The following is a 15,949-nucleotide window of genomic DNA, read 5'->3' on the forward strand; positions in this document are numbered from 1 at the left end:
TTTGGGAACTTTTCACGGAGACGAACGATACGATCGATGGAATGAAATTTCGAAGATTACTTCTTACCTGTAAACCGTAACTGTATATTTCCCACAGCACAACGCCGTAGCTCCAGACGTCCGATTCTGTGGTGAATTTTCCATAGAGTATCGATTCGGGCGGCATCCATCTCACCGGCAGGAGACTCTTGGATTGTACTCTGTAGTAGTCGCTGCTGTAAATGTCTCGCGATAAACCAAAATCGGATATTTTTACGGTAAGATTTTCACCGACAAGGCAATTTCGCGCCGCCAAATCACGGTGAACGTAATGGTGGCCTGCCAGGTACTCCATGCCTGAAAATGTTTTACAAATAACAAAATTTATCCCTTTAATGTTGGATTGCGGTCAATGATAAACTTTGGAAATGTGAAATAGACTTGCCGGACGCTATTTGAAGCGCTATGTGAAGGAATTCGGGCTGTTCCAATACTTTTCCACTGCCGTTGTTCAGCGGTACGTCAGATCTTGGCGAATGGCAGATGAGGAACTCGTGCAAGTCACCTTGGGTCATGTATTCGAACAGCATGCACATCGGTTCACCCTTAAGAATAACGCCGAGAAGACAGATTATGTTGGGGTGTCTAAGATCGGTCATAAGATCGACTTCGCGTTTGAAATCGCTTTGAGTTTTCGGCGTGGCGTTTTCCTTCAGCGTTTTTATAGCCACGAATATCGTGGGTTCAGCTTTATTGCCAGTTTGCAATTCACCCTTGTAGACTTTGCCTGTAAGTCGGATAAAACAAAGAGCGAAGTAAAATCGCGATACCATTTTTTATTTTCTTCAAAAATTCGTTTGCTAGATTTTAGCCAAACGCTCACCGAATGCTCCTTCTCCCAATTCTTGTAAAAATGCGACATTGTGGATCGAGAACTGTGGTACTCGGTTGTTCGACGTTCGGCTACTTCCGCTGCTCAGGGTTCCCGCCCCAGGAGTTATGTTCCCTGGTCCTGCCAGCAGCGAATTCATTTCCATCGGCTGAGCGGTGCTTCGCCTACCGTCGTAGATGTTTTTGTCGCATTGCATACCCGTCAGCATCTGCGTTATTGAGGGTAAACGGCGACGAGTTAGCTCAACTAACGGTCTCGTTGTATCAGGTTGATAAAGATCGTAAGAGGACTCACCTTGTTGGACGGTAAATGGTTCGGTTGTCTTCTCGACTTCCTACTTTTGTAACAGCAGCAGTAGCATATTATTATGACGATGAAACCGCTCGTCAAAACTACGCCGACCAGCGCGTATATCCACAAGTTTTCGACTGTGAACAGATGACAAGATTTTATTGAAACGACGCTTGTATTATCGATTTTCAATGCTTCATTTTTCTTCGAACGCTACCAACCGCATTTCGGGATGTTGCAAAACTGGACCTCCATCCCGGTATTGCCTTCGACGAAACACCAGGGCTGAGATTCCCTGCTGCCTGGATTTCGACAGTACGAATGTCTGCCCACTAGTTCTTGGTAATCCGATATCTCGACGTTCAACTGTTGAGACCAAAGCAGACACGGTTTACCGTACGCGCTGTGATTCGCAACGCCTCGATAAGATTGGCCCGTTCCCCAGTAGCAGCGATCGTCTGGAAATAATCGACAGGACGACGAGTTACAATTAGATTGTTCATCTTAAACTTGGTCGTCTTTGAGACTCACCTTCTTGTACGTCCTTCACTGCTGATATTCCAAGACTCAAACAGTCGGCGGCTTCCGGCGTTCCGTCGGGTGGAAGATCCGAACATTCCAAAAGAGGCACCTGACTTATCACTTTTTGCCTCTTCGCAATCACGTACTCTTTTCGGCACAATTCGTTCTCCAATATCTCACACTCCTCTCGACATATCCTTCGCAGTTTGTGATTCAAGCGATTTCTTCCCGCCGTTCTCGCGTCGACGTTAGTCGTTTCTACCCCGATCTTTCTGGATGGAAAATTACCATCGCTGTCCAGCGTGAAGCTAAACTTTGAACTGTATTCCGCTTTCCTTTTTCTCCTCATCACGCCGTGCGTTTTTGTGAAATCGTTGAGGTTGTCCTCTCCGTCCGTGTCGTCTGGTGACACGATTTTACCCTGATTGGCATTAAGCAGGTTAAATAGCTGTGTACTAGCCTCCGAGTTTTTTGGCTTTTGGTGATACTTGGCCTGTTGATCTCTGCATATCGCGAATGCCGAAAAGCAAAGCGAAGGCTTGGCGTATCTTTCGCATGTCGACGACAATTCGCTGTTTGAAGTTAAAAAAAAGTTGTTTTTCAATTTTATCCAGGAAACGTATATAAGATGCAATAATAAAATGACGGGTTCTCTTTATTGTTGGAATAATTCATCGACTCACTTTGAATAATTTATCACTCGGAAAGCCTGCAAAAGTCTTTCTTCAAGTTCTTTCTGCGTCGTTGTAGACGGTACGTAAACGGAATGATTGCCGACAAAGTCTGCGCACACTTTCCCAAGGTATAGCTGTTTCAGAGATGTTAAAAAACATAAAATTTATTACACGATTAATCTATAAACAAAAAAAGAAAAACTTTATCGCCACGTTTTGTCTCTTATTATTAATTTTAGGTATATACACAGAGCGAGTCGATCGAAACTCTGAGAATGGGCGGAGCTCGGTTGACGAATTAGGCTGTACTCCTCAGCCAATCCGACAAACGATAACAAAGATATGATAACGAAGGAAAGACGACGGCACGAAATGTCAACAATTAAAAAGTCGTGGCTAGATTGGCTAATTTGTCAACTAAGCGCCTCCCATTCTCGGAGTTTCAATTAACTCATTCTGTATACGGTCGGTCGAATTCGAAGTAGGAAGTTAACGTCAAATAGAACCGCCTGTCTTTCTCGCCTACTGTTTTAGACGATAAAAGAAGACGAGAGTTTTTCCACTCACTTCGCAAGTTCCACCCTTGTCTTCGTTTCTTATCGGTATACTTCCCCCAACGCTCGTAGGCACGTGGGGCAATTGAAAATGCCCGTTTATCGAGCTGAGGTCGACGGTGCTGGATTGCGAACTCGTCGGTTGAGGGCTGGGTGGAAATATGTCGCTGAACGGGTTTGTTGGACTCAGGTGCGATATGTGCGGGGTCGACACGCCGATTCCAGATATATCCAGCTTGTCTCCGATCGCCGTGCTGTTTGAAAATAAATAATGGATCATAAATGTGTAATTCGGTATTTAAAACTTGATTGAACTTAACGATATTAATCGTCGTTTTGTATCTATTAAGACTGTTGCGTGTGTGAAACATTGATTGCTACAATTTAGTATTCTAGTATAATTGTTGCAATCTTGTTTTCGGATTTAAGCGAAACGGTATTCATTTGAAAAGTTAATTCTTGTTACTGTTGTTGTTATTTTTATATATACGGTTATACCTCGTTGCGTTATTGACATCTGTTAGGTTATCTGCGATATTTTGTGTAAGTACAAAAATACACGAACTTTTCAACATTGAAAACATTAGGTACACAAGTAGCAGCCTCATTATTGTTTTATTTTTATTTAAGAAAAAAGATTTTATTTTTTTTTTCTCTTCCTTTCTTATTATTAGTAGGTATTAATATTATTAGTACTATTTTTCATATGATTATCAACTTTTTATTGTCAGAGCATTGAACTTATCGACGATATCGTTGTTGTTGTTTTTATTATTGTTGTTGTACATAGAGATTGCTGTTGGTTTCATTTGTTGTTTGCGAACGCGGCTGTACGCGTAGCTACAATACAGCTGCGTTCGAATGGCGAATTGAATTTACTACTACTACTACTACTACTACTACTACACTACTACTCTACTATTACTACTACACTAGTACTACTACTACTACCACACTATCACACTACTATTCTTTGTCAACGAACAACGACAAACGCGTAAATTCTGTCGGTCATTGAAATCTATACATTGAGAGAATAGAAATATGTTTTACCGACGGACGGTAATCTGCTATTCATCATTTACCGACAGTTTTTGTAACGTTGTCTTCGTAATTTCGATCTAAAACAGCGTCAGGCTCGCGGTAACCGAGTCGTTCAAATTTTTCACATTTTTTATTTATTTTTCCCTAAACTTCTTACGGTGAATATCGAGATATTCGATTGATGATAGAGTGGAGGTATAAAAAAAAAAAAGTCAAACAAATAATACGCACATATATTGATAAATATATTTTATTCTCACCCATCGAGAAGGTCGGGAAAATGCGGTATCATTGGTGAAAAACTTCCTCCTACGTCCGATGCCGCGTTTATCGGTCGGCCGGCTGAAACAAATAATTGAATTGAAAAATGCTGTACTGCGTAACGAAATGTTTTTTTTATTTTTTCCTTTTTTTTTTTTTTTTTTTTATCTTACCTCGCTCATCGCTATATTCATTTCTCAAATATCGAATAACTTATGAAAATTCTTAATATTATCTATTACCAAAACCTTGTACGAGACACAAATTTAAATCGAGTGTGATTGAATAAGAGCTGTTGTTTGTTTCGCAATCTTTCTCTCCGGTCATCGTGCATAAATTCGTATGATTTTTAATACACACAACGTTTAGTAATAAGAAAATCAATTGAGATCGGTAAACGTGATTTGATCGCTTGTATCTTTAGCCACCGTGAGACAATACGGGCAAAGAAATATCTTTCCCAACTGTTAATCACCGCATCATCGGACCGCCTGCATATTTCATCGTTAAGCTCATAACTTGACGTTCGTGTTACATTATATATATATTACATATGTATATAACGTTGGGTATATAACAAACGTATACATTTATAAATTATACAGGCATAAATATATATGTTATATATACATATATTGTACAAAGGTCGTTAGTTCTCATCACTTTATATATATATGTATATATATTTATCAATTTCATTGCCGTTAAATATTATTGATGGTACAAATGTGGGCGTGATCGAGCGTTTCAAATCTTTCTGTTTTTGTAGAAAATTTTTACTCAACGCGCGCGATACTTTGGGTATGGAAAAATAAAAGAGAATATTATACGCGGCGATCGTACCTACGAGAAAAAAAAAAAAAAAAAAAAAAACGGAAAAAAAATAGAACGAAGAAATTGAAAGGTAAAAAAGATGTGATTTCTTTTTTCCTTCATTAAACTACGAACACAGCGTGTACGGAAATAAAGAATGGCAGCAGGATGCTTTCGGTTGTTTTACGTATCCATTCCCAGGTACGCTTGCATTTATGCTTGTACGTCATTTATAATTTAGACGTACAAAGAGCTGCTCTGTCTACCGTCATCTATAGGTATGCATATAAAGCCTGTGTGCCTAGCCTGCCTTACGCGTTTTGTTTGAATTCGTTCGAAACTCGTCGCGCGAAGAGTGAAAAGAGTGCGAAAGGAATAGAAAATAAAATTTTTTTTTTCTAAAGCAAAAAACATTTCAATGGGTTATTTTTTTATTTTTTTTTTTTTACCGTGCAGGTACATACACGCCTATACGTAGAATGTTTTTGCTATTCATTCGATGCTCTTTGTGCTTGTGAAATTCTCTCTCTCTCTCTCTCTCTCTAATATATATATGTGGTATGCGTGCTTTGGACAAAATGGTCGTAGAAGAATATATGAGACGAGGAGAAAGAAAGGAAGGAAGGAAAGGGTGGAAAAAGATAAAAGTTGAAATGAAAATTGTAAAGAATACCTTCGCCTCTTTCATTCCTTTCGTCTTTTCACCGTCGCTGGTTGCTTGCTTGTTGCTCGCCGTATCGGCAGTAGCGATAAAAGGATAAAATGTAACATTATACTCGTTTGGTATGCGGGAAAAAGTTAGGGAATTTCGAAAATAAGACTGGAAATTTTGGGTTTGTCGAAGAAAGAAACTCGTTTCTCTATACAAAGTATTATCGATCTTGAGAAAAAAAAAAAAAAAGAAAGAAATAATAGAAGAAGAAATTGCATGGATTGATGAAATTCTGGAATAATCAGGGAATTGTTACGGGTCTTTTGCGAAAAGACGAGGAATCGTTCACTAAATTTTTTTCTCATGCAAATAATACGACGAGAAGAAACATTTCACTCGCTAGTTCTTTTTCTTTTTTTTTTTTTCTTTAACTTCTCTTCGCGCTCTCGATCCTCTATCACAATAATTTATAACTATTTCGTATGCTTTATAGATATAACTCAATTAACACGGAAGGCTCAATTTTAATTGTTCACTTCCTTTAATCCCGGTATTACATACACAGGCTATAATATATATCTATACGTATAACCACAGTATCCTCATACATGAATGTATATACATATATGTATACATGTATATAAGGGATCTAACGTTTTCTCCTAATTAAGGGAATTAAACGGGAGTTATTCACGTCATTTATCGTTCATTAAACCTCTGATATATCGCCGTATTAATTAAAGTCGATGCGATGAGTAATTCCTGTATTATACTTGTATATTTTTACTTATCTATGTTGGATTCTTCATCGAGAATTTTCACAATCCTTTAGTCGTCACGTTTGCAGTGAATAACGAAGAATTGGATGATCAGTAACACTGTTTCATGCGGATACGGATGATAGGCGACTAAGAGAACAACTATTTTTTTTTACACGCTTGCCCGACAGCTTCAAAGTTCGGGAAAAAATCCCCCTGTTTCTCATATCATAAACTGCACCCTCGATAAACTTGTTTAAAGGCGACGACGGTATTATAAGGTACGCATAAAATACGAATTTCTATGGTAATTTCACCCTTGGATAAATCTATCTCCATATATATATATATATATATATATATATATATATATATATATATATCTATTATATTCTATGATGTATGGAGAGCGTGTAATCTACTATGTGTATAATCGATTCGTCATCTTCACTCAAACCCTCCGCGATCTCCTTGACGCCTAGCAGTATAATATACATGTACATATGTATATAGTTATGTGGGTACTTTACGCATACGAATTATGGGATGGCTATAAATATTATAGGTATAATATAATATTATACATTATATATCGATGAACGGCGTCTGTATCCCTCGGCGAGAAAGATCGATCCGGATGTTGATCCTTTTTTTTTGTTTGTTTGTCCGTTTATCGGTTTGTACCGTTTTCATTTTTGGGTGGGAAATATAAAAATGCATTATTTATCGACGGGATGTTACGTTGTCTGCTGTGGTAGTCTAAAATACGCGTGCGATAAAAATTGGAAGGCAGTCGTTTGTCGGGGTGGCAATTAAAACAATTTAAACGTTGTTTGAACGTTTTGAAAATTATCGAAGAAACCTCGAGAAGCTTCTATTATTTTACTTGGAACATTTTTAGACAGGTTTCGTCGTGCGGTTGATAAAAAAAAAAAAAAAGTTGAATGTGCAAAATGTAGACAAAAATCCCTCCATAATGGAACCGTTCTAGAAGCGTTCTCTAATTGTAAGTAAAAGTTAGGAGTTTTGAGAAGTTTTCGGGAATTTTCAAACCGTTCAAACAATGTTTTAGATGACCAGAAAAATTGAAAGTATTGAAAAAAAAAAAATGGAATAAAATCGGACCATCATGGACCCGGTCTTGGAATGTTTGTAATAGAAAACACAGTTTCTGAGATTTTTTGTGAGAGTTTTAAAAAAAGAAAGGTCCGTCTCAAAATCACTTTGAAATATTTACAAATAATTGAGCAGTTGAATAAAAGGGACAATTGCAGGAAATATTTCAAAACAAAATCAGTAATGGTAAAGGGGGGTCAGACGTTGGTTGGGTTCGCATGGAATTTCCCATACATACATGCATATTGTATATAACATGTTATATGGGTGGGTAAGGGTAGATTTGGATCTGAGATATTATTTGCTTTGTTGCACTTATACGTGCTGTGAACGTCATGAGTAGCTCTTATATATATATATATGTATGTATATATATATATGTATGTACATATATAAAAATGCCGTATGAGTTCTTTTCCCTCTTTCCATCTCTTTGTATCGCAGCTTTGACTGATTCCAGTTTCTCTCTCGCGTGTGTGCCTATGACAAACACAATTTCTATATGTGTTTCTCTACCACTCTTTTTCTCTCTCTCTCTCTCTCTCCCGCTTCCTTTCCTTATTTTTTTTCTCCCTCTCGTCCCCCGGAAGTCAGGAAAACGCGAAACGAGTGCTTGCAGACGGGGGATCAAAATCAAACCTTATATGTACAAGGTGTACGTATCACATAAGATGTCATACATGACGCGTTACGTGCACAGAAAAATTTTACAATCATATGTGTATGTATTTAATTCACTTTTATTAATAATTTATCGGTATGGGTTAATCTTCGAATTTTTTTTGTTACATATTCTCTCTCACCCGGTATTTGTCGATTTTTTTTCTTCTCTGTACTTTTCAATTTGCTTTCGGTATTTATTTATTTATTTTGATTTTCAAAGAACTTTGTCCGCGAAGGATTGCCGATCGTTATACCGCAGTTTTATTTCTTTTATTTTTATATGTTGAATATTTTCAAATCCCTGCGTTTTTCATATTATGTACATTAGTATAGGTACATATATTCGTACTACATACGTTATGTATTCATGCAGAATATGTATGTATAAGATGAACGAATCTGGGTCGAGGTAGAAAAACTAGAATCGCTGATTGACGGAAGAACCGAAATATCGAGTTTTCCTAGACGCGATAATTTTATTCGTAGAATTTAACAGAAAAGTGGAAAGTTGATGAACAATAAAATTGAAAACATAGTATGTCGATGTACAGAGAGACAAAATATCGAAAGGTCGTGACGTGGTGCAGCAAAGTCGAGAATCTCTGTACGATTCTGTATCATTGAGAGTAATTTTGACGATTCTACATTTTGAAATTCTACGTTCTAGCCTTTCTAATCTTTTACTCCTCCATACTTAGACTTTCATCATTTTTAAATTCTCTACACATCATTAAGTTTTCTCTTTTTTGAAAATTCGACATTTCGATCTAAACACGGCGATACAAGCTGCAGCTGCGTTTCTTGAGGGGTGAAAAACTTTACGGTTTTTTTTTTTTTTTTTTTTTTAAATTCTCGTTTCTCTTTCGTTTCACGCTTTTTTCTTCCAATACTCGACGTGTGCAAATGCCTCGCTCCCATTTCTTTCTATACGCATGTACGTATGTATATTATTCATATACATTCACATTTATCATTCAATATTATAGATATATATGAATTATAGCCGACAGATTGCTTCGCGATTCTTCAACTTTTCTCAAACTCATTTGTTCGATACTTGAAAAAGGGCGGGAGGGAGGAGAAGGAAAAAGAAATGGAATGGAAGTCGTATAACATTCGATATATATGCATGTATGTGTAAAACGGAAAAGGAACGCACCCTGCACGCACCGTCTTGTTTACACGTGACTAACGTGAATTTTTTCCTCTTATATTACGCATATACATGCATACATATGTATTACACAATATATATATATATATACATACATATATATACAGATACAGATACAGAATCACGCACATTTGAGTCATGCCATACGGGGGGAGAAAATCCTGTACTTGAGGATTCTGAATTGGAGGGATGGGTATCGATACTTTTAGCAATATTTCAGGCTCATTCGAATGTCACGAAACGTAGATCGTATAAGAGGAGCCGAAGGAGGACGAGAAATGGAATATGTCACCCTTGCGCGTAATTCAATTCAATTTGAAAAAATCGATCATCTTACTTTCAGCGTTCGGAAATGTAATAATTTATATTACACATACCGTGTAAACAAAGTAACGAATTAGAATTTATTTTTTGTTTTTACCAACCTTACGGTATATAGGTGTAATGGAGAATCAGATATTATTGTTAGGTGCAGATTATTTACTTAATCGGGATGACCGAAATTTTAACTTTGATAAATTTCTGCTAATTAACAATTATATATATATATTATATATATATATATATTTTGTAATGCTGCAGAGCAAATTGAGAACGAAAGAATGAGCTGAGAGTGAAATGCAGGGAAAATATATACAACATGCACACACATATATATATATATATATCGTAACTTTGTGTTATTAATGGCTCCGGGATAGCTTATCTTCCGCACTTCCTGCTCGAGAAAGATCCATCGTCTATACTGCAGGTCACATGCATATTTGTATACCTATGTATATAAAATATCTTATACGTATAGATATATGTTATACGCTATCGGTTGTTTTTTTTTTCCACGGACGTGTATTTAAGAGTCTATATCTGCATTCATCGTGCAGCGCGATGTATCAGAATATGCACGTATTAATTGTACCATGTATATTAAATTAACACTATTAACGATCACGCGGGTAAATTTATTTATACAATGTATACACGATATATTCAAGGAGCATGATTTTCCAAAATTAATTACAGAACTGTGTTTGTTTGTTTTTTTTTGTTTTTTCTTTTTTTTTCTTAACCTCATTTTTATTGATTTTATTTTTATCGGACAGAGTATAAGCGGAAAGAAAAAATTAAAAAACGATTTTATTGTGGCGCGGAGATGCGCAGGGTGTATAAATAAGAGAAAATTCAAGGAAAATAATATAGAAAGGGAGAGAAATAAATTCATTCGAATCACGTATATGCTGCAGGGCTTGAACTACTACTACTTCTACTACCGCTGTACCATAACTATATCGCTTATATATACTACCGGGATTGAATTAAAGGACACCACACTTCTTAGGCGCAACCCCTCGTAAATTATTCATTAAAATCCTGTGACGTGACCTGCTAAGGCAACTAGCCAAGAAGGGATAATAAGGGAAGAGGGTGCCTGCCTCTCTCGAATTGGGATCGAAACCATAATGTGACTGCGCCAATCGCCAATTACACGTATGGACCATTTCACGTCAATTCTCGACTATCACTGAGAGAAAATTTCAGTTCCGTTCAGCGCTTAGTTTTTAACTATTTTCATTCTTTACCACAATCGAAAAATATTGTTCTAGGCACGAAATGATAATTAGTTTTCAAACTGTTACCGGGAAGTCTAGTATCCGTTACTATTCTTTCTCGTTACGATCACTGTTACCAGATTTTCGCGTGACTGTGGCGAGAATTTAATGCTTGTGCAACGATAAATTGACGTTAATGTCGAGATAAGTTGATTATTCACAATTATTCACAAGATTGATAGTAATTATCATTCGTTAATTCAATATACATCATCGTTTTGATTAAAAACTCTGTTCCTCTCATAGGTTCTCTTATTTTCCGCGTTATTGTTGTTGTTGTACGTTACTGTTACGAATTTGTAGGTTGAAATTAATGTCGAGAGGAGAAATTCCTCCGGTGCAGAGAGGATCACCGACGTTCGTGACAGCCGTGCGTACGTTTATACAATGCCTTCTGCGGTCTTGCGGAGCGGGCTTTAATTATTCCAGATAATTACCTTTGATTGTTTTGAACCCCAAATTCAGCCCTCAGCCCTTACGCTCAGCTTTGAAATGTTGGTCAAATTCACGGTGGTGGGTTATGCATGTGTAACACGCGCGATTACGCCCGTATGTTTATACAAATACATATACAAATGTGGGCGCGCGCGTGTGTGTGTATAAAATTTGAACCTGCTTTGTACCACGTGGAGAAGCCGTTGCAATACACCGTAGAGAAACAGACCACGATTCTGCGTTATTGTCGGCACGTCTGCACGTGTATGTCGGAATAAACCGCGGAACCCTTTTTGAAACTGGCGTGTGCGGTGAAATGAAATGAAATGCGAAAATTCCAACGCGAGTTGCTTTTAATGTATACGTAAACGTATCGTATATTGTTACGAGCTGCATATGTACATTTCGTGTGTTATACGATTTTAATCACTGGGGGAAAAGGTATTTGAACAAATTATATATGTACATATGTATCGTGTACTTGAATTCTTCTCATATTGTTTGACGAACGTAAGGGAGAACGATTCGGAAGAAGCAAAAAAAAAAAAGAAAAAACAAAAAACTAACACAAGGATTGTAAAACATGTTTTTATTTATTTCTTTGCGCGTGTATAGTTGTTTGTTCTTTCACACCGTCGCGATGCTCTATTTTGTCGCTGTTATCGCTGACCTAAAGCTCTTGAATATATATTATCAATACGGTGTACATGCAAGGATCGAAGTTTAAAACCTGAGGGAAATGCCACGCGCCTTCCACTGCTTCAGATTACATATATCGTTCGCATAAATACATCCTAGATATCGTATAACATGCGTGTAATCGGTTTTGTAATTATATAACATCGCACCTTTATTACACATACTCGTACTTATACGCTATACCTATGCGTACATTATATATTCCAAATACGCAACGGTCCGTACCAACGACTGCGGCTTAGGTATTACAATCGCCATTCGAATCTAGTTTATGTAATACGATCGGCTACGCACCGTAGGTAAATGTTATATTACGAATCGTTGAAAAAATTTCAAATCACGTAGGATACACGAAGTATAAATACTGCAGTGTACAGAGACTGATAATCTGTGCAATGCTCGTATAACGACGACACGACGTGTTTTGAAATATACAATTTAAACATTCATCCGGGATAAAAATTGCGATGTCGAAGATTTTTTCTTTCTCCTTTTTTTTTTTTTCTGCCAACATGACGATCGAAAATGCGAATTATTATACAACACCGAAAAAAGGAAATGTTTCAAATGTCGTAGTATATATTATACAGAGCGAATTCGTAATGACTGCATGGTCTGTCGTCTGCTAAAATTTAATGCGCATGCGCTACGATCCGGGAACAACTGTCTCTGACCTAATTCCATTTATTCCACGTGAAATTTGTAACGCACGTAGGGACCTCGACACCTTCGATATTGATCATTTTTTCGTACGACGTTGCAACCCACGCAAAAGGGTCTTGGAATTCTTGTCAGATTTTGATGGGCGACGGTAGAATTTAAATAAAATTTAACAACAAATACCGGCAACGCCATTTTTGAGAATCTGAAAAAATTTACACCGATCTTACGATTTAAAATATGATTTTGAAATTTCGCTGGTGGCTAATAAAAAATAAAAATATCTTTGAGACTCTTTTTGGGTTGGAAGCAACGTGACGGTAAGAAGATGTCAATAATCGAAGGGCGTGAAGTACGTGGGTTAGAAATTTGACGTGGAATGCACCGTACACATGCATGTATTTCAAGACATCGCGGACCAGCGGTACGGGAATTTCGGGGGTGTTTCGATTTTACGACTCGACCGCAGAGAAACGTTCCGCAACTGCCATGCCGGCTCGTGCGTTGTTTCCGCCTTATTGCGGTACGCGTAACGTCGTGCGGTCAGACCGCGGCGATCATCGTTGAAGCGAATTTGCGGTTTTCCATGTTTGTGCGCGATTGGTTAATCCGGCGGGTGGGTTTCATCGTGCCGGATGCTCGGCTTAACACATCGACCCGCGGTTCGCGGTTTTTGCCACATTAAAACGGCTATCGAAAAGGAAGGAAGATGTATGTATCGACGGAGTGAGTAGCTGACCGTCGAATTGTCGAACGCGCATGCGCTAAAATTGTAGAGCAAAAGCGGTCGTTTGGTCAGGTTGACCAACCTACGTGAGTTCGGACGACGGGTCGCCACGATGTCTCTAACCTCAAAAATTTTAACCACCCGTCGGTGACAATTGTCAATGTTGTTCGATCCGTGAAAAAATATCGACGGCATTTGTCACAGATGAAACATTTTGACCGTTGGAACTGTTTTTGAATGTCGAACGGGCAGATTGAGATTGTTTTTACTCGGAAAAATTATTTATCGGGGGAATGACCGAAGTCGAGAACAACTGACGTCGACAGGCTTCCAATTTTTTGAGGTTAAATAAAGTCTGAATTTAACGACGGTTGGTTAACCTGAGAAAACAACTGCTTTTGATGTAGAATTTTAGCGTAGTATGCGCGTAGAAACAAGAGAGAATCGAGGGAATAAAGAATTGGCGCAGGAATTCGTTTCATTTGATAAACAATACGTTCTTGATTTTTGTTATTTACGATTTTATCAAGATATATTGTATATTAAATAATTGTTGAGTCTATATATTTCCATTTCAAAGTGAACGTGTTAATTTCCGCCACACGGGTCGTTGTTACATCTATAATGATATTTTCCGCTGTCGAGAATTTCTATTTAACATCCGTCGTGCTATATAATCTATAAATATACGCGTAAAATTAGATACATACACGTACGTTTCCATAGGCATGTATGTATGCACGGATAGCAGACACCGTGCGTTATGGGTATTTATATGCTTATACCTTTACAGACGACGGAAAATAATCCCCCGTGGATTACCGGCTGATTTAAAGCTCAAATCCACCATCCCTCTTCCCCCCCCCTCCACCCCCTTTCTCTCTGTTCTCTCGCTTCTTCTCTCTACTCCGAACATCCCTAGGGACGGTTTTAGTTAATATTATTTCCCGCGGCTATCCGCAGGTTTTAACCCAAGCTAATCTCCATTAGTCGCGGTTTAAATGTGTGTAATACGTATGTATATGGATGTACGTGTAAGGTGTGTAGGTGGAACGCGTCTCAGGTTATTCAAGCAAATTTTAACGCTCGGCATAATTTCTCAAACACTTTATCAGTTTTTTAACGTCGGCAGTAAACGCTTCGCGATCGTGTCCAACTCTTTCGCACTCCTTGCTCTATATCGACTTCCAAAGGGTTTCCGGATTTCTCAGATTGGCTGGTATCAATTCCTACAGCTTTGCTCCACCCACTTCGTGATACTCGGGTTGTAATCTATTACGCCTAGGATCAGTCTCCCTCCCCTTCTCTCTCTCTCTCTCTCTCTCTCTCTCTCTGCCTTTCATCGAACGTTCTTCCGAGCATGGTTGCCATCGAATGGAGCCGCAAAGGGAGAGCCGAGCCGGAGAAGCGTGATCCTTTCCTACACTCTAGCAAAAGTCAAAGCTTCCGCCTTGAACTTGTCGTCGTTGGTTCGCCGAGCTTTCGAGGTCCGTTGGCGAGACAAAGCCTTTATGCTTCGTTGTCGTGGGCATTGCGCACTTCGCGTTTCGTTTCGTTAGTTCGCCTTCGCCCAGACGACGATTCTGCGGCGACTCCATTCTTTGAAAGTCCGGCGCAGCTCGGATGCTCGAATCTACGCACGTATGGAAGGGTGCAACCGTACCGAGTAAAAGGTACAATGCGACATGCGTTTACGAAAACTTGTCCGCTTTACATGCTCGCCACTATCGGTCTCGTTCATCGTTGTCGGTGTTTAATGGTTGTGGTAGGTACAGACTTTGTTTTTTAGTGTGGTCGTTGCGCTATTTTCACCGTTACTAATTTTGATTGTTCTTTGAATTACTTTTTCTTTTTCGTGGAAATGTACTTCTTCAACAGTTTATTTCTCTCCGTTGTCTGAGTGCCAATATTGTTTTTTTGTTTTCTCAACCAATAGAAAATCGAGACACTCTCGTTGCACTTTATAGTTGCTATACTTGGTGTCGTTGACTAATTTATCTCTGTATTGAAAACGGCAAATAATAATGAAGTGGGAGATGCGACGTGAATGTCAACCGTTTCGCATTGATTGCCTTTTTTAAGTTGACTAGATATCGTTTCTTGAATGCATACATATTAAGAGTACGGAGAATGGTCGGATAATTAGCGACGACTGTAATCCAGAGAATTTTCGTTATCGCTTCACTGCATCACCTCGAGACCGACTATCGATACACGTTTCACGCACCTAATGGGCTGGGCCACCCTTTAAACAATTTTGACAGGCGTCGAGCGTTGCACGTCCTAATCGCGATTCTCCTCCTCTTCTCTTCCTCTTTTCATGCCTTGCCATGCCGTGTCCGGGTGTTAAATGTCGAGGCATGTTGCCATTAGCGCCCGGTTTGTGGGAATAGAAGGCGGAGAACCAACATCTTGTATCTATAACAAC

At 38.5% G+C, this 15,949-nt stretch overlaps 2 protein-coding genes across 4 annotated transcripts in view; one reads left to right on the forward strand and one right to left on the reverse strand.

Moving 5' to 3' along the window:
• The window catches only part of LOC124215723 (uncharacterized), a 114,195-nt gene that overhangs the window by 8,251 nt on the left and 89,995 nt on the right, over positions 1-15,949 (forward strand). The gene's annotated exons all lie outside the window — the stretch shown is intronic.
• The window catches only part of Ror (tyrosine-protein kinase transmembrane receptor Ror), a 130,766-nt gene that overhangs the window by 3,494 nt on the left and 111,323 nt on the right, over positions 1-15,949 (reverse strand). Inside the window, exons 5-13 of one of the 3 annotated variants that reach the window (XM_046619436.2) lie at positions 4,217-4,298; positions 2,926-3,166; positions 2,368-2,492; positions 1,694-2,256; positions 1,384-1,620; positions 1,166-1,299; positions 863-1,079; positions 425-766; positions 68-336 (exon numbers count right to left, since the gene is read on the reverse strand). In XM_046619436.2, coding sequence (XP_046475392.1) covers positions 68-336; positions 425-766; positions 863-1,079; positions 1,166-1,299; positions 1,384-1,620; positions 1,694-2,256; positions 2,368-2,492; positions 2,926-3,166; positions 4,217-4,298 — 2,210 coding nt within the window. Of the gene's footprint in view, positions 1-67; positions 337-424; positions 767-862; positions 1,080-1,165; positions 1,300-1,383; positions 1,621-1,693; positions 2,257-2,367; positions 2,493-2,925; positions 3,167-3,410; positions 3,819-4,216; positions 4,299-15,949 lie in introns of those variants that run through there. The other 2 variants (XM_046619439.2, XM_046619438.2) reach the window with 2 other exon arrangements.

This window comes from Neodiprion pinetum, chromosome 3 (genome assembly GCF_021155775.2).
Source record: "Neodiprion pinetum isolate iyNeoPine1 chromosome 3, iyNeoPine1.2, whole genome shotgun sequence".
NCBI classification, from domain to species: Eukaryota; Metazoa; Arthropoda; class Insecta; order Hymenoptera; family Diprionidae; genus Neodiprion; species Neodiprion pinetum.